Source organism: Thamnophis sirtalis, unplaced genomic scaffold (genome assembly GCF_051295495.1).
Source record: "Thamnophis sirtalis isolate CommonGarterSnake01/CBP01778 unplaced genomic scaffold, rThaSir2_p1.2 scaffold_8, whole genome shotgun sequence".
In the NCBI taxonomy this organism is placed as follows: Eukaryota; Metazoa; Chordata; class Lepidosauria; order Squamata; family Natricidae; genus Thamnophis; species Thamnophis sirtalis.
The window spans coordinates 18,263,072-18,282,536 of NW_028261388.1; the positions used below are offsets into that span (position 1 = coordinate 18,263,072).

Sequence of the window (19,465 nt, forward strand, 5' to 3'; positions counted from 1 at the left end):
ATCTTTTATAAGTAACTGCAGTACCAGCCTCATTTACCATTTATTTGTTGTGTACATTTGAATCAGCCTTAATTCTTAGGAACATCCTGGACCGCACCCTGCACTTTCATTGGCAAGATTTTATTGCACCCTGCACTTTCATTGGCAAAATTTCAGAAGTGTACATAGAATAGGAGAGTTGGAAGTAACTTTAAAGGTCTTCTAGTCCAACCCCCTGCCTAGGCAGGAATCCCCACACTACTTCAGACAATGGTTGTCCAACATCTTCTTAAAAACTTCCAGTGTTGCAGCATTCACAACTTCTGGAGGCAAGTTATTCTAATGATTAATTATTTTAACTGTCAGGAAATTTCTCCTCAGTTCTAAGTTGCTTCTGTCTGATTAGTTTCCACCCATTGCTTCTTGACCTACCCTCAGGTGCCTTAGAAAATAGTTTGACCCCCTCTTCTTTGTGGCAACCCCTGAGATATTGGAAGACTGCTATTATGTCTCCCCTAGTCCTCATTTTCATTGAACTAGACATACCCAGTTCCTGCAACCGTTCTTCATATGTTTTAGCCTCCAGGCCCCTAATCATCTTTGTTGCTCTTCCCTGCACTCTTTTACAACTGCTTATAGCTCCATTAAATGTATTTGATATCCATTTATATGATCGTATAGTAACTGCTTGGATCTTCTTTAGGGAGAACAACTAGTCTTGTGGTGCAATCAGAACAAACTTGAACTAAATACACTCAAAACAGTAGAAATGGTGGTAGATTTTAGGACAAACCTTCCTATACTGCCACCTCTTACAATAGTAGACAACACAGTATAAATAGTAGAGACCTTCAGGTTTCTAGGTTCTTTCATATCTGAAGACTTAAAATGGACACCTAACATCAAAAATGTCATCAAAAAAGCACAACAAAGAATGTTCTTTGTGCACCAACTCACAAAGTTCAAACTTTCCAAAGAGCTTAAGATTCTGTTCTACAGTGGAATTATTGAGTCTGTCATCTGCACCGCTATAAGTGTCTGGTTTGCCTCTTCAACCAAACAAGAAAGACACAGACATCAAAGGATAATTAGAACTGCAGAAAAAACAATTTTTCCTAATATAATTTGATTGTTTGTTGATTGATTGTTTCCTAGTATAATTTGATTGTTTGTTGATTGATTGTTTCCTAGTATAATTTGATTGTTTCCTAGTATAATTTGATTGCTTATTAGTAACATGTGACTATTACTAAGTGTTGTATCTTATGATGCTTGATGAATGTATTCTATTTTATTTTTTGTTATGTACATTTTTAAAAAAAATATGTTTATTTCCAATTCATTCCATACAATCACATGTATACTGTGCATAACCGGGGCATATAACATTGAATAATAAACACAGCCCTCCCTTTTATAGACAATACCCCCCAAGATACAAACCCAATATACCACCTTGACTAAGGTGACCAGATTTTCAGATTGGAAAAGAGGGACACCCTTGACCGGGGGGGGGGGGGGGGGGCTTGATTAAGAAAATTTTTTTTGTCAAAAGGTCACCCCAGGACACTGAAACCAGCATAAATACGAATCTGTTGCCAAACAAAATTTTGATCACGTGACCATGAGGATGCTGCAACGGTCACTAAGTGTGAAAAATGGTCGCAACGGTCGCTAAGTGTGAAAAATGGTCGCAACGGTCGCTAAGTGTGAAAAATGGTCATCAGTCACTTTTTTCAATGCCATTGTAACTTTGGTCACTAAATGTTTTCCCCCTCCTCGAGACTCCTCACTTCTTCCTTCATTCCTCTTGCTTATCTACCTTCACCTTATCTGTCTTCTGCTCTTTCCCTCTCTTCCTTCCTTCCTCCCTCCTTCCATCCTCTTCTTTCCTCACTCACTCCCTTCCTCCTTTTTTCTCTTCCTTCCTCCTTCCATTCTTTATACGATATAAAATTCAATGAGGGTGAAACACACCAAATCTGGCAAAGCTGCCTTGCACCAACCTGGCCTGCCCATAGAATAGCAGCCACTTTGAGACACATAAACCTGGTCTGAACATATTGCATCACAAAGATTTGCAAAGATCACATTTGCAAAAAGGAACATTTCTTGTAGTAAATACATTTTATAAACAATTTAAAAGTAAAAATCCCCCCAAAATAATAAAAAAGGTATTCTATAAATAAAAGAAATCCTTAAAAACCATTGTTAAGTATTACACCAGCAATAATTTATACTGTCACCATTTCAAACTATCATCAGAAATACGAATCTGTTGCCAAACATCAACATTTTGATCGCGTAACCATGAGGATGCCACAACGGTCGCTAAGTGTGAAAATGGTCGCTAAGTGTGAAAAATGGTTATCAGTCACTTTTTTCAATGCCATTGTAATTTTGGTCACTAAACAGCCATGTTCCTGACTTAACAACCAACATGATTCACTTAACGTGGCAATAAAAGGTCGCAAAATGAGGCAAAAATCATTTAACAAACGTCTCCCTTAGCAACAGAAATTGGGTGATCAATCCTGGTCGTAAGTCGAGGATTACCGGTAGCCAATTGCAAAAGGCAACTTTACTTGGAACAGGTGAGATTGTGCCCGGATCCCTTTCATGCCAACATCCCATCCTGTCCATGGGGAGAACTCCACAGGCGGACAAAAGCCCCAATCCCCTCTCAACCTCCAGCTGACTCTGCCATCCGCCATAACCACACATGCCCCTCAAAGGCAAAACTCAGGGGGCTGAATTCTACAGGGGGAGGAGTAAAGGGGGGATTTGAGGGGCAGCCCAAAGCACCATCTGTCTAAATTTGCATCAGGCAGGCAGTAACATTTTCATAGACCATGATCAGAGGAGCAGCTGATCCTATGGAGAGACTCCTCCTGCATTCAGTCCCAGGCCTACAAGTGGAAGTACCCTTCCTTCCTTCCTCCTTTCACCTTCCTTCCCTCCCTCCCTCCCTCCCTCTTTCTTCCTTCTAGCCTTCCTTCCTTTCCATTCTTTCTCCTTCCTTCCTTCCTCTTGCCTATCTGCCTTCTGTCTTTCTGCACTTTAGATCTCTCTTCCTCCTTCCTTCCTCTTTCCATCCTTTCACCAAAAATCAGGATGTTTTATTAGCATCAGCATCATTCTGCTGAAAATGCCAGATTCTGTGGTACTTCTGGATGAGATTTAGAAAATTACAGAGACATGAGGAACCATATATAATTTCACTTGGCAAAACTCTGATTAAAATAATAGCAACAAAATGTAAGGTTTTTTAATTTTAAAACTCTAGCAAAACATAGATTTATTTCCAGTTTAGTTAATTAATGCCATTATAAACAGGAATGCAATTGATTAAATAAAAATGACTTTTTCTTTTATTAAGAATACTTATTCTACACTAAACTAGAAAATATTTCATAGGCCCTTCAACAAGTTTGTTACAAATTTTCAGGATTGCATGCATTCTTGAAACTGATACCATGTAATGTTAAAAAGCAGATCGCTAACTAAGTACACTAAAAACCATGTTTAATTATTTGCTACTTGAGGCCAATAGCAATGATGAAGAAATTTCTGTCATCCTCAGTGACAATATTTTTAGGGCCAAAAAATAAAACTCTGTATATTGGATCTGTTGAATGGAGAAAGGCCTGCCCCCCCTCCCCCAAATGAGACACCTTCCACGATAATAGGAGAGGAGAGCCTGGAGACAGCAATCACAAGGCAGAACGTAGCTAAGAGAACGGGGCGGGGGTTGGGAGAAGGCATGGGACTGGCTGGGGAAGGAGGGAGGGAGGGGGAGAATATGAGTGTGTGTATCCCTCCTTCCTTCAGCCCAACACTCTTGCTGGCATTCTGGCCAGACGAGAGGGACTGCAGAGGGTCTAGGGCAGCGAGTCATTCAATGGAAAACTTGCCTCTTGGAAGGAATGACCCGGTTTGGCTCCCACTTTCAACAATCGAACAGAGAAGCAAAGAGGCAGGAGAGACGAAGCGGGAGCCAAGCCGGGCTAGAGTGTTGGACTGAAGGAAGGAGGGATACACACACTCGCGTTCTCCCCCTCCCTCCCTCCCTCTCTCTCTCTCAAATGGCAAATCCGACCCGCTGCTGGGAGCCCGGTCTCATTTGGGGGAGGGGGAGGAAGCAAGCCTTTTTCCATTTCAAGGAGCTGCCGCTCCTCCCCCCCACCTCTTAGAAGTCCAGCCAGCTGCCCGCCAAGCTCTCCACGGAGACTCACCCAGAGTTTTCACCGCGATTTGCCTGGTGAGGGGAGGCGGCAGGTTAATGCAGACCAAATCCACAGTATAATAAATACAAGTATAATAAATACTTGTATTTATTATACTTGTATTTACTTCCTCCTCCTTCTCCTCGCTGCAATCTGAATGCCCGACGCGCCTTCCTTTCCTCCGCGTTCAGCCCTTTCGCGTGGAGCCTCAAGATTACGAGCAATGCAGGGTTGCTAAGTTAAGGGCGTCCGGTCCCAACTGGGAGCAGTGGCTGGCTCTGCTCACGGCCGCGGGCCCCTGCCCTGCTGCGTCCAGCGCATCTTCAACAGCATGACCCGGCATCCCAAGCGGAGTCCCCCACCCCCCTGCATAGCTGCATTGCCCACACGCGCGGGGATTCAAAGTATCCAGCCGGATTTCTTGAATCCCCGCGCGTGTGGGCAACGCAGCTAGGCGGGCTCTGCTTGGGAGGACCAGGCTATGGAGGGCATAGCATGGTCATCTCAAGCGAAGCTCCCCTCCCCTGCCTAGCTGCGTTGCCCACACGCGCGGGGATTCAAAGTATCCAGCCGGATTTCTTGAATCCCCGCGCGTGTGGGCAAAGCAGCTAGGCGGGCTCTGCTTGGGAGGACCAGGCTATGGAGGGCATAGCATGGTCATCTCAAGCGAAGCTCCCCTTCCCCGCATAGCTGCGTTGCCCACACGTGCGGGGATTCAAAGTATCCAGCCGGATTTCTTGAATCCCCGCGCGTGTGGGCAACGCAGCTAGGCGGGCTCTGCTTGGGAGGACCAGGCTATGGAGGGCATAGCATGGTCATCTCAAGCGAAGCTCCCCTCCCCCGCATAGCTGCATTGCCCACACGCGCGGGGATTCAAAGTATCCAGCCGGATTTCTTGAATCCCCGCCCGTGTGGGCAACGCAGCTAGGCGGGCTCTGCTTGGGAGGACCAGGCTATGGAGGGCATAGCATGGTCATCTCAAGCAAAGCTCCCCTCCCCCACATAGCTGCATTGCCCACACGCGCGGGGATTCAAAGTATCCAGCCGGATTTCTTGAATCCCCGCCCGTGTGGGCAACGCAGCTAGGCGGGCGGGCAACCCGCTTGCTGTTGAAGACACGCTGGACACGGCAGGGCAGGGGCCCGCGGCCGGGAGCGGCTTCTGGCGGCTACCTGGCGGCGATCTCACACCATCCGCTCGCGGCTCTTAATACTCACCAGTCAGCGCAGCTGCAACCTCTTTCGTCTTTTGGCGAAAGGAAATCGAGACTCGCGCAGGTGTGCTGAAAATTTCCCATCCCAGCCAGCTCACTGATTGGCTGGAGTCCAGGCCAATCCAATCAGTGAGTGGCAGGCTGGGCTGGCTTAAATTTGTAGGTAGGTAAAAGCACGCTTTTTTTGGCGCTCGCAGCTCCCGCCCATCAGCTGCTAGCTTGCTGGGCTGGCTCATCGGTAGGATAGAGAACAGAACGATGAGCCAGCCCAGCAAGCTAGCAGCTGATGGGCGGGAGCTGCGAGCGCCAAAAAAAGCGTGCCTTTTAAAAAGGCGGGCGGGACGCGGGAAAATGCATTGAAAAGCAGGGGTGTCCCGCCAAAAGCGGGACGTCTGGTCACCTTAACCTTGACCCACCATACACCCTCTTTCACCCCCCTCCAACTTTCATTCTTCCTTCCAACATTCCCCTCTACTTCCTACTTCCCCTCCCCCTCTATCACTCCTCTCTCCCACTACTTTCCCTCCCTTCCTTCTCCTCCTGCCTCCGATCCTCTCTCCCACCCTCTCTTCCCCTCTTTCTTCTTTCGCTCTACTCCTCCCTTCTGTGTATTTCTATTGTCTATCAATATGTTCAGCTTGTCCTATTTTTACCCTAACGTTAAAGAGCCACAGTATACAAGTGCAATCATGTGCTTTAAGATCTAACACATATTATATTTCCCCCCTCCCCCCCTCCCCCTAAAACCCCACCTCCCTTCCCTCCCCCCGACTTCCCAGAGCCCGTACACGGTATAGCTTTTTAACAAACACAGTCTAAAATATCTTAAAACAAAGAAGATTAAAAAAAAGGGAAAGTCGATAAGATATCTACATTGGACTCAGCTTCTTACTGTTACCCAAACTTTAAACAGTTTAACTTATTGCTAATCTTAAGCATAGGCTATCTGGAATTTCTTAGTCCCATATTTGCTTTGTGTATAATCAATCCATTTTTTCCAGTCTCGTTTATATCTCTCGTTTGAGTGGTCTTTAAGATATGCTGAAATTTTTGCCATCTCGGCTAAGTTTATAACTTTCAAAGTCCATTCTTGAGTTGTAGGCACATCTTCCTTCTTCCAGTATTGCGCCACCAACAGTCTTGCTGCCGTTATTAAGTACAGAACCAAATTAGTCTCTACCGCTGTAAAGTCAGTACATATACCTAGTAAAAATAACTGAGGGGTGAATTTTATCCTTCTTTTGAAGATATTTTGCATGATCCACCACATTTTTATCTAAAATGCCTTAACTTTTCGACATGTCCACCATATATGAAAATATGTAGCATCAAGAGAACCACATCTCCAACATTTAGGCTGTACGTTCGGATACATAGAAGCAAGCTTTTTGGGATCTAAATGCCATCTATAAAACATCTTATAGAAATTTTCTCTCAAATTTTGTGCTTGTGTAAATTTCACATTTCTTACCCATATTCTTTCCCACATGTCCAGCATTGGTTCCTCAATATTCTGAGCCCATTTAATCATACAGTCTTTAATCAGTTCCGTTTCAGAATCCATCTGTATTAGTACATTGTATATCCTCTTTATATGCATTAAGCTTTGATCTCTTATTTGTTTAAACAGATTATCCTCAACTTTAACAAAACCAGTTTTTTGATCTATTTTCCACCTAGCCTGTAATTGGCCATACTGGAACCATATTTGAACTACCTTCTCCTCTTTTAGTACCTCTAAAGATTTTAATTGTAACACCCTCCTTTCTGAAATAAGAAGTTGTCTGTAAGTGGTTCTATCGTGTTTTTGTTCTATATTCATATTTTCAATTGCATGTCTAGGAATTGCCCACATGGGCAACTTGTCATTTAGTTTATGTTGATATTTTTTCCAGACCTGCAATAAAGCATTTCTTAAGATATGATTTCTAAAATTCTTATCCAATTTTTTGTTAAATAACAAGTAAGCATGCCAACCATATACCAAATCATGTCCCTCGATATTCAATATTCTATCATTGGTTAAATGGGTCCAATCACTAATTGCAGATAATGCCACTGCATCATAATATAATTTTAAGTTAGGTAATTTCAATCCTAGGCCATCTGTACCTGGTGCTTTCCCTAACTTTAGTTGTTTGATTACCTGCAGGATTTCCCCAGAGGTTATTGGTTGGTTCAACTTTTGCCTGTACTCTTCTTTAACTAGGGGAATTTTTTCTTTATCTAAGTATTTATCTATGTCTAAACCCCTAATTTTGTCCCCTTTGTACAGTTCTGTAAAAAATTCCCGAAATGCCTTTTGGATCTCCTCCTGTTGAAACACCTCCTTCCCTCTATAACACAGTTTGGATACATTTCGAGTTTTTCTTTTTTTCCTAATCTGATAAGCCAACCACCTGCCGGGTTTGTTTGCATTACAGAAAGTATTGTGTTTTGCATATAATAAGCTAGTGGCTACCTGGTCAGAGATCAGCATATCAAATTGGGATTTTAATATGGAGATTGCTTCCTTAGCCTTTATATCACCTGGATTCTGTGTTAATTCCAACTCTTTCCCTTTAATTTCCTCTTCCAATTCTTTTCGTTTTTGCCCTTGTTTATGTCTATGTATTTTGTTTATATTCATCAGTACTCCTCTCATATACGCTTTGCTTGCATCCCGTACAAATTCCATAGATGTACCCTTATTCATGTTGAGAACAAAGTATTCAGATAACAATCTTTTACAATCGTTAATGTACTTTTCATATCTAAATAAATTTTCATTCAACCTCCAAGACCTTCTTGCCTGCACTACCCTTCCCAATTCCATCCAAACTGGATTGTGGTCTGAAAGAACTCTCGCCGCTATCTTTGTCTTCTTCACCCTAGAAAGTAAATCATTAGTAATTAGTATAAAATCAATCCTTGAAAGAGATTGATGTCTATCAGAAAAAAAGGTGAAGTCATATTCCTCTGCATTCCTTTCTCGCCAAACATCTCGCAGTTCGAAATCGTCCATCATGTCAAAAAAAGATTTGGGTAACTTAGCTCAGATTTTAGTATTTGGGCGAGATGTCTTCTTATCTCTTATAGTGTCAATCACGCCATTCCAGTCACCCAATAGTATACAAGACTTAAAGTCCCACTGTACTAATTTAGCATGAAGAGTTCTGTAAAATCCATCTTGCTGTTGATTAGGAGCATATATTCCCAAAAGTAGTGTCTTTTTCCCTTCTAAGATTAAGTCTAGTGCAATATATCTTCCAAAGGGATCTGCTTCAATTAGTTCAGCTTTAATGTCTTTTCTTAAGTATACAACTATGCCATTTTTCTTTTCCATAGCAGAGGTCACAAAATGTTGACCAAGTTTGGGGTTAAACAAATATTTTTGATCAGTTGATTTGATATGAGTTTCTTGCAGACAAATTATATCATTCTTGAACTGTTTAAGATAATGAAATATTTTCTTTCTCTTCTGTGGAGAGTTCAGTCCATTAACATTCCATGTCAAAATCTTAGTTGTCATTTTTGGTTGTCTGAAGCTTTTTTAGAGTCTCCTGCATGGCCTGTCTAATCTTTGGCCTGGCTCCTCCCACGGCTTCTGAGCTTGTTGCTGTGACTCCTTGATCAATGGCCGGTGATTGTTGAAATTGTTGCTTTGTAGCCTGTTTTTCCTTTTGTCTGGTAGTCATACAGTTAGGTCTTTGTTCTCTGGCCCCTTGCCCTTCCGGGAGAAGGTGATGGTATGTTTTGTCTGGTAGTTTTAGAGATTTTTTTTTTTAGAGATTTTATTAATATTTGTAGGCCGCCCTTTTCCCTGAGGGGACTCAGGGCGGCTCACATAAAATCGGGGAAGGGGAATACAGACATTAAGATAGAGACATATAATAAAATAGTAAACAACATACATTCATCATTCGGGAGGGGTAACTATCCTTGTCCCCAGGCCTGACGGGCGAGCCAGTTCTTAAGGGCTGTGCGGAAGGCCTGGACGGTGGAGAGGGTGCGAATCTCTACGGGGAGCTCGTTCCAAAGGGTCGGGGCTACTACTGAGAAGGCCCTCCTCCTTGTAGTTGCCAGCCGACACTGGCTGGCCGATGGAATGCGGAGGAGGCCTAATCTATGTGATCTTATTGGTCGCAGGGATGTAATTGGCAGAAGGCGGTCTCTCAAGTAGTTGTGTAGTTTGCTGTTTATCTTGTCCTTCTCGTGGTCTTTCTCCATATCCAGATGATTCAGGGTGTCCCACCTTCAAGATGTTGTGATAGAAATCTCGAGCTTTCCATACAGAGTTGAGACGATATCTTTGCTTGTCAAATGTAATTATAATACCAAATAGGACGTCCCATCTATACTGTATCTGACGCTTTCTGAGCTCTTCCACTAGAAAAGCATAATCCCTCCTGGCTCTTAGCATTTGAGGTGGTATTTCTTTCAAGACAATCAAATCCTGTCCGCCAATTTGAAGCCTGGTATTATAGGACTCTTGTAATATCATGTTTCTGAACTCTCTTGTAACAAAGTATATTACCACATCTCGGGGGAGTTGCTTCTGTTTTGCCGCCCAGGAATTAATGCAATAAATTTTATCGATCTGCCAATCAAAATTGGATCCCGGTCTTCCCACCAGGCAGTCAAAAGCCTCTGAAAACATCTGCTTTAAGTTCTCCTGTTTATCTTCGTGCAGCCCCCTGACTCTTAATGCAAGCTCCATCTGTTTGTACTGTATCATAATAATTTGTTTTTCAGCATTTTCAACTTTTTGTTCCACCACTTCAGTTTTAGATGTCAAATTAGTATTGGCTTCGTTAAGAACCTCTAAGTTATCTTCCATTCCAGAAACATGTTCTGTCAATACATTTACAAGTCCCATCATATAATCATTCATTTTGGCGATCCTAGTATCAAACTTATCATATAAGACTTTCATCTCATTCCTTATTTCATCTCTGAATTCTCTGAAAGTTTCCAAAAAGAATTCTTTCATTAGTACATCTCCACTAGGGGGCATAGAGGGTGGGGGCTGCAACTTTGTGCCAGGTATGGGGGATGTAGCCCTAGGAGGTAATTTCGCAGGATTTAATTTTGATGCCATTATATCTTTGCTTCAAGCAATTAATCAAATTTTGCTGGCCCGCTATGCAGCTTACACAAAAAAAGAAAAATTCCTCCCTTTTTGCAGAGAGTTTACGGAAGGTTTCAAAAGGCTGGCATTACAACAAAACAGTTCGGCAAAAAAAACCTCTGTTTGGAATGTCTCTATATTAGCAAAGAGTCTTTAAAAACTTTTAGAGGTTGATAAGAAAGAATCTTCAGAGAAGTAGAGCTAATTAATTAGTGGGAGGCTATTCCTTTGATTCTTTGCCAAGGAAATAGGAATGTACCATTATTGCAAATGCGGAAGCTACAGAATCGCCATCTTGGGAGCAATTGCACAAAGGAAGCTTTATAAAACTGAAGCTAGGATTTTTTCTAGAAAGAGCAAATAAAGTTCTCAGGTACGGGCTCTGCTTGTATTAGTTTCAAATAAATGTCTCAAAAATTGTCCTAAGAGGGGTTTCGTTGCCTTGTGCTGTTGAAACAGCCAAGATTTCTGGCCGGAGATATGACTCAGCTTTGGTTGTCTCCCCCCTTCTGTTCGCAGCAAAAAAAAAAAAGCTGCAAACTTCAAAGAAAGCTCTTACCAGCTGGGTCTCTCTCTTCAACCTTATTGCCTGAAGAATGAGATATCTGCTGGGTGTTTAAGCAGAACCATAACGAACCAGAAATCTGGGGGGAATCAATTAAGCCGCCGCCAACGGCAAATCCCACCCCGGAAGTCCTTTTTTTTTTGTTATGTACATTGAGAGCATATGCACCAAAGAAAAATTCATTGACCAATAAAGAATTCTGTTCTGTTCTGTTCTGTTCTATTCTATTCTATTCTATTCTATTCTATTCTATTCTTGTTGGAAACCATTCTCTGATCTCGTGAATTTGAGGTAAGATGCTGAAATTCTGCTTGGTTGTTTATTGTGGATGTTTCATTAAAACAAAGAGACATCTTCAGGGCTAGAAGTGAGGATGGTTTGATTTCTGTTTACATAAAGAGCTTTGATGGTGGGAGTGTAGTTTTCTTCTTAGTTGTTTATTGACCAGCCTTTTGCTTACTTCTTGATTGTTTGACTGAGTTGGTAGTTCCTGGATTGGGAGATTGTTTATGACTTCATTGTTGGTCTGGTATTGATATCAGTTAACAAAAGGACACATTTTCCTAGTGGAATTAGGCTTGGGGTCATGTTGGGATAAGCAGCTGAGAGTTCCTCATATTCACAAGGTCAAGGGATGGCTTTTCAGTTCCAGACCTCAGGAAGAGGCATCCTCCTTGACCTTTGATAAACTTTTTGACAAACTGGGTTCGTGTCAATTTGTAAGCAACCAAGAGCCTGATTAAGTTGCAATGATGTACAAATGAAATCAATAAATACATAAACATAAAAATTCAGAGCCAATGAAAGGCATGGGATTGGAGGAGAGATATTTGGAACGATCTCCCCGTGGAGATCCAGACCCTTACTACCCTCCTGGCCTTCCGCAAAGCAGTTAAGACCTGGCTGTTCCGGCAGGCCTGGGGCTGTTGAACTATCCAGCCCCATTCGAGGTTACGGCTGTTGTAGAAGTTTAAATTGTTGTTTTATTTTATTTTTTGTATCCCTTCCCTTTTTATTGTGAGCCGCCCTGAGTCTCTCGGGAATAGGGCGGCATACAAACTCAATAAAATCAAATCAATCTCAATAAATTTTTATGTAAGTATTTCAAGAACAGAAAAGTAGTGATTTGGATAGGTGATCATTTGTAGGCTTTGTCTAAGAAGAAAACTTTTGTAGCTCATCTAATAAAAACACGTATATCATCAATTTTTGTTGGTTTTTAACTCGTGCTGGTCCACCTATAGTTTATTTTCTTTGTATTCTCTGAAGTGAAATGCACCAATAAATAAACCCAAAGAAATACATACGTATTATCGTGGCCCAAAACGTGGCTCAATGAAAAAAAGGAATGACTTTGAAGATGCAACACAATTTTATTTGCAAGCAAGAAAGCAGTAATACAGAATTACAATTTGCTTCTGTGACTTGATTCAAAATGATAGAGAAGAGATCATCAATCTTTGCAATGCTTGAGGTTTCTGCCACCACATTTTTTTCTCTCCAATATGAGCCCATTTCAAAATGCACAGAGGGATGGGAGGATTACCTTGTACTACCACATTTTGCACAAACATTTTACTCTCTCCTCAAGTTAATATTAGACTATAATTAACAGTTTTTGGAAATGTATAGCAAAAGCGTATTTCTAGGTGACAAAACATGTATCAGCCATTAACAGCAGTAGAAACGTACATCATTGAGTGCTGTGTCATCATCCTCGCTCTGTCTTGCCTGCACCTTTGTTTGTATCCCACATATACCAGTCGAAGGGCAGCGAAGGCTCCATGGGCCAAAATCACCCCAACTCAGGCCCTCGCCCATCATGGCTTGACCATTACTGCAGGCGAACTGGATGTTGTTAGCTGCCAAATCATCACCTTCTCCTTGAGGGCCTTCCACTCTCATAGAAAAAGAGACCAGGTAGCCTGAGTTGCAGAACTGGGTGGCGGTCCATTCTCCCCACCTGCCAATAAAAGATGGATACACATCTCTTTGGTTTGTTGATTAAGCTCTTGTCATCAGGCCTGAAAACTCAAGCATTATGGCTAAAAGGAACCAGTTGAATTCTATGTCTGAATATCAAAATTCATTATCTCTGGGACTATAATTGACTTTCAACTTAACTCATTGGGCTATTGTAGGGGGGAACAAAGAAAGAGGATCTTGTGGCTGCTGACATAAGCTTTTAGGGGGGGAAAATAAAGAATATAAATTGCAGGCAGCCGGCAGGCAGCAGAAGTAGCATGCAGTACAGCACTCAAATCACTGCACCACCAAGGGTCATTGAGTCAATAAAGAGGTGTTTGGGGCATGAATGAATGTCAGGAAAGAGCAATGGTTGGAGATACATCTGCTGTGGCACACAAAATATTAGCAGCTACTTTGGGACTTCTCCAGAATAAACAAGTCTCCAACCATGTCTCAGCTGCTAATTCAGAGAGACCATTGCACAACAGTGCATGAAAATCAGATTTATTAATTCATTTATTTCCAGTGCATCCCCTTCTGAAATTAATAGCGGTACACTAACAATCAGTCATCTCCTCACAAGAAAATAATATAGGACAAGAAAATCGGTTACTCACGGTCCAACTGTAGACTCAATTGTATTGCCTTTGTCACAGTACAAACGGATTCCATTCAGACCTGTATCGTCACCTTTCCCTTGGGGTGGTTCTACCTAGGAAAATAAGACTCTGATAAACTTCCAGATCAGCCCTTGGTTTTGTTCAGCCTTCAGTTCTTGGAATTTCCAACATTTACCCATCAATATGGGACAATCGGTGCTTCTCTTTGATTATAGAATCAAAAAAATGTTAAGCATGAACACACATTCTGTGGCCTTTCTTAAAACACAAAGTGAAAAACTTAAAAGTGAATTTCAAAGAAACAGAAAGAAATAAAAAAGCATCTGAAAAATAAGTTTTTACCTTTAGGGAGAAGCCATTTGCATAGCCTTCAGGGCAAAACTCACTTGAGTCCCCGTTACCCCAGGCACCCCCATTTGGTACAGTGAGTATATAATTGTAACGTCGGGCTTCAGTATTCCCCAGGCAGCAGGAGATGGTCAGGAGAAGAGCGGTGCTGACAGAGAGATCCATGGAAGAGTAAACCAGTTGGCCTCTTGAAACAGAAATGTCTTCAGAATTTGTGGCCTCCTAGAAACCAGGACTCTTTTATAAGTATCTGCAGTACCATCCTCATGAAATCATGATTTACAATTCATTGTTCTTACACTTGAATCAGACTTAATTCTTAGGGACTTCCTGGACCACATTCTCCATTTTCATTGGCAACATTTCAGAAGTCGTTTGTCTCTTCTGTCTTCTTCCTGGAACAGGACTCGAGTACATGCCAATCTTAACCACTACACTGAATTGCCTGCCTCTCAGTCCGAACCAAAACGTCACTTACTGTAAACATCAATGTCCCATGAAGTACTAAATTTTTAAAAAGTAATCTTGCCACTTACTGAAATTACATCCTCTGTAATTGACAGCTTAGAGGATTTCTGGGTGATACTCAGAAACCAGAAATAGCAGTTAGACTTATATACCGCTTCATAGGGCTTTCAGCCCTCTCTAGCATATTGCCCCCAACAACAATCCGGGTCCTCATTTTACCCACCTCGGAAGGATGGAAGGCTGAGTCAACCCTGAGCCGGTGAGATTTGAACCGCCGAACTGCCAAACTAGCAGTCAGCTGAAATGGCCTGCAGTACTGCACTCTACCCACTGCGCCACCTCGGCTCTAAGTCAGGTTAATGGAAAACTCAAATACATAAGTTTCTGAATCTTGCAGAAACTTTTAATTCCTATAAAATTAATCTGGGTTCATGAGCTAATACTGAGAAAGTTGTGTTGAAAAGCAATTTATATAATTTGTATAATTTGTTGCAAGCCAAAAATGCATTAATGGACACAATGTAGTTTATCTCCCTTACATGGTATGTAGTGGCAATTTCAGACACTGAAGGGAACAAAAACTCTGCAATTGAATAGCTTGGATTTGATGTTGACTTTTAGATATCTACAGAATCTAACTTTAGAATAAGCAATAAAAACAGAGGGGCTTGCAGGAATGAATTCACATTTAACATAAAATATACCATTAATAATAAATGCCATGAGGAAGGAAGGAAGGAAGGAAGGAAGGAAGGAGGGAGGGAGGGAGGGAGGGAGGGAGGGAGGGAGGAAGGAAGGAAGGAAGGAAGGAAGGAAGGAAGGAAGGAAGGAAGGAAGGAAGGAAGGAAGGAAGGAAGGAAAGAGTAATTTGCCTGATACAATTTAACTGGGTAATGCCACATTTGTTAAGTAAATCACTGCAGTTGTTAAAGTAGTAACACGGTTGTTAAGTGAATCTGGTTTCCTCTTTGATGCAAAGGTTGATCACATAACCCCAGGACACAGCAAATGTCATAAATGTGAGTCAGTTGTCAAGCACTGGAATGTAACTCACATGACCATGGTGATGTTGCAATGGTCATAACTGTGAGAAATGATCATGTCACTTTTTTCAGTGCCTTTGTAATTCAAATGGTCATTAAGTGAACTGTTGTAAGTCAAGGACTACCTGTACATCACACAGAAGAGAAGTGGAATTGTTTCTGTTACAACTGCTTATAAATCCATTAAATATATTTGATCTCCATTTATATCAATAACTGCATGGATTTTCTTTAGGTATCTGGAATAGTCTTCCTTTCAATTAAATGTGCAGGCAACAGAATTCTTTCTTACTTGCAAGGAGACAACAGCGTCCATGATTGTCAGTAAAGGGTAGGGGGGAAGAATGACACTTATTCCCTGAAAAAGTCAAAGCCCCCCCCCCATTTCCCCATGATCATTGAAAGATGCTAGTCTCTAGTTCTTCTTGAAACTAAGACATAAGTCAAAAGAGGCTATGCCTGATCAGCTAAAAGGGATCTTAGAAATCTTCTAGTCCAGCCCCTTGCTCAAGCAGGAGACCCTATACCATTTCAGACAAGTGACTGTCCAGTCTCTTCTTTAAAATCTCCAGTTATGGAGCGCCCACAATTTCTGAAGACAAGCTGTTTCACTGATTAATTATCCTCACTGTTAGGAAGTTTCCCCTTAATTCCTGGTTGCTTCTCTCCTTGATTAGTTTACATTCATTGTGTCTTGTCCTGCCTTCGGCTGCCTTTTAAATAGATCCCCCGCTTCTTTGTGGCAACACCTCAAATATTGGAACACTGTTAACATGTCTCTTGTAGTTCTTCTTTTCTCTAGATTAGCCAAACGCAAATCCTCCAACCCTACTTCATATGCTTTAGGCTCCAGGGCTTTAATCATCTTAAACAACAATGTGATTCACTTAACAACTACAGTGATCTGCTTAAGAACCGTGTGCAAAAAGGTTCATAAAATCGGCTGCAGCTCTCTTAGCAATTGCCTTGCTTGGCAACGGAAATTCTGATCTCAGTTGAGGTCAAAAGTCAAGGAATACCTGTATTGATTATTTCTGGACCTGACTGTCAGGAATTGAGTCATCCAATTGGCTTTGTGACTAAGACAGGATTAGAGGTCTAGCCAATCTCCAGCCAGGGGTTTTAACCATTATACCAAACTCCTATCTCTCAGTCCTAGCAAATGCAACAACAACAACAACAACAACTCAGTTACTGTAAACAGCTCACTGAATGTCTGAATCAATGTACCATATTGTACTAAGTTTTAAAAAATTGTAACTTACTAATTTACTGATTTCAGAAATTACATCCTCTATAATTAACAGCTTAAAAGATTTCTGGGTGATACTCACAAACCAGAAAGTGAGGTTAATAGTAAACTCAAATACGTAAATTTCTGAATCTTGCAGAAACTTTAATTCCTATAAAATCAGTCTAAGTTGTGGAGCTAATGCTAATTCAGTATAAAGATATACTGAAAATGATGTGCATAATTTGTATAATTTATTACAAGCCAAAAATGCATTAATGGACACATTTCGATTTATCTCCCTTACATTGCATAGAGTGGTAATTTCGGACACTAAAGGGAACAAAAACTGTGCCATTGAATGTAATAGATTTTGATGTCAACTTTTAGATATCAACAGAATACAACCTTAGAATGAGAGATAAAACCAGGTGGTCTTGAAAGAGTCCATTTACCAGTGGTGGGTTACAACTGATACTCCCTAGTACCGGTGTACCAGTGCCTGCCGGAAGCACTGGGTACCATTCCAGTACAGTGCTCCAGAGGGCCTGTCCACCCGCCCATGCTCCTTACCGGTATTTGAGCTCTATGGCGCTTCCGCACATATGCATGGAGGGTTAAATCAACTGTTTATTCTAGTATGCTTGATTGGACAAATGGACAAAGTGACAGTTGGCTTTTCCCCACAAGTAGAGAATTTCCCCAATTATTTGAATATTAGAAAGAAACCAAGAATGAGAAACCATTGGTGGTAAAATCAAATTTGCTGACACTTTATGGTTAGCTAGACAGTGGCAGTCCATTCAATGTGGTCAGTTGATGAGTAACTTGTAGAAAGCTAGAAAATTGAAGCTTCGAAATTGGGCCTCCTGTAGTATTTGCTGTATCCCTCTGCAGCCATGCAGTAGTCATTTCAACTTTTGCATTCTGGGTCCTGTAGGTTCAACTTCTCCCAAGGTCCTATAAGCAATGCCCATGAGATTTTAGCCCACCCAAGGATGGAGGTTTTGTCCAAGAGAAGTTAAAAAGATTATAATCATGGGCTTCCATTCCTTTCAATGAGGTAAATGGGTACATTAATTGCTCTACCAGATGGAGAAGCAAAAAGAGAATTCTCTGCATTCAGATCCTTTTAAAATGTCCATGGTGACTGCAAGAATCTGATTTTAAGCAAATCCTTACTTATTAGCTGTCAACATATGGATAAATCAGTGGTGGGATTTAATTTTTTTGCTACCGGTTCTGTAGGTGTAGCTTGTTGGGCGTGGCTTGGTGGGTGTGGCAGGGGAAGGATACTGTAAAATCTCCATTCCCTCCCCACTCCTGGGGAAGGTTACTGCAAAATCCCCATTTCTTCCCAATCAGCTAGGACTCAGGAGGCAGAGAATAAATGGGGGCGGGGCCAGCCAGAGGTTGTATTTACCGGTTCTCCGAACTACTCAAAATATCCCTTACCGGTTCTCCAAAACTGGTCAGAATTTGCTGAATACCACCTCTGAGATAAATCAAAGAAGATTTTACCTGATCATTAACACAAGAATATCTTTGTTGTGTCCCTACAGAGCTGGGGATGCTGCATTTTTACTAAAATAATTTTTAGATTACTATAATAGTGGACTCTTACAGTGATCGGAATTTGGGAACTCAGAAGAATGGCCAATTTTGAAAAAGAGAACCTGATACAGAAGTCATACAAACTTTTGCTTTTACTCTTGCTTTTCTTACTTCTGGAAGAAAATACATAATACTGCTTTTCCTTCCCATTTCAGAGCACTTTTTAAAAAAAACAATTTTTATTTGAACAAGGACAAACAAACATAAAAATAAAAAAATAAAAAACCATCTTCCATTACAAATTGTAGAAAGTGTGTCAGTTGGTTACAGTATTTCCATGCATCTCTTCCATAGTCACCACCTGCTTTTCATATCAAATCACATATTTTAAATTCACCTATATTCATGTATATCATAATTATTATATCTCAACCTTAATTTGACTATAATTGTTTTTGCATCCTTTTATATATAATATTAAAAATCTAGAATAGGATTATATGATAACATTCCATTTAATCATCCTGAAATCATCCAATCACAATACATCTTTATAACATATTCTAGATAAAACTTTTAAACCTCTCATAATCTCCATGTGTTGTTTATATAAAATTTCATATTATCAAATTAATATATATGTATTGTTATCATTATTAATCATTATTTAACTATAGCTATTGTCGCTTCATTTTATACATACTACTAGTAAACTAAATTTAGCTTAATTTTTTATTATACAGTTTCATTGCATCAACCTGTATCTTCCCAGTAATATTACGGTCTTATATTGCTTGCCATTTGTAGCATTAATGTTCTAGCTACTTTCTTAATAAATCTTGTGTAAACTTCTCTTGACAACATGTTGTTCCTTTCATATCTCATAAAAGCTTGAAACCCAATATCTGCTCTTTCCATCAGCTTATCTTTGGTTATCGCTGTGCTTCTGTCAAGATTTCTCTCCTGAGTCTTCCATGGGTGCGGCGCCTCCCTGCTACCGGCAGAGGCCACTGTGAGGGAAGCCGTAGGGACAGAAGCCGTTCTTGTCCTTACAGCATGCCAAGCCATCATATGACCCACGGAGGCGAGGAGCCAGAGGGGAATAGCTGCAGCCGCCAGGAGTTGGTGTCGTGGTGACGG

General features: G+C 41.1%; 1 protein-coding gene across 1 annotated transcript; it reads right to left on the reverse strand.

Annotated features, from left to right (window-relative positions):
* Positions 1 to 12,446: 12,446 nt before the first annotated feature.
* On the reverse strand, positions 12,447 to 14,643 carry LOC106552917 (vitelline membrane outer layer protein 1-like). The gene is made up of 3 exons (XM_087722084.1): positions 14,024 to 14,643; positions 13,679 to 13,773; positions 12,447 to 13,056 (listed from the first exon to the last, which is right to left on the reverse strand). Exons 1-3 carry the CDS (start codon positions 14,192 to 14,194, stop codon positions 12,765 to 12,767), a joined length of 558 nt encoding a protein of 185 aa, XP_087578210.1. The 5' UTR covers positions 14,195 to 14,643; the 3' UTR covers positions 12,447 to 12,764.
* Between the last annotated feature and the right edge of the window lie 4,822 nt (positions 14,644 to 19,465).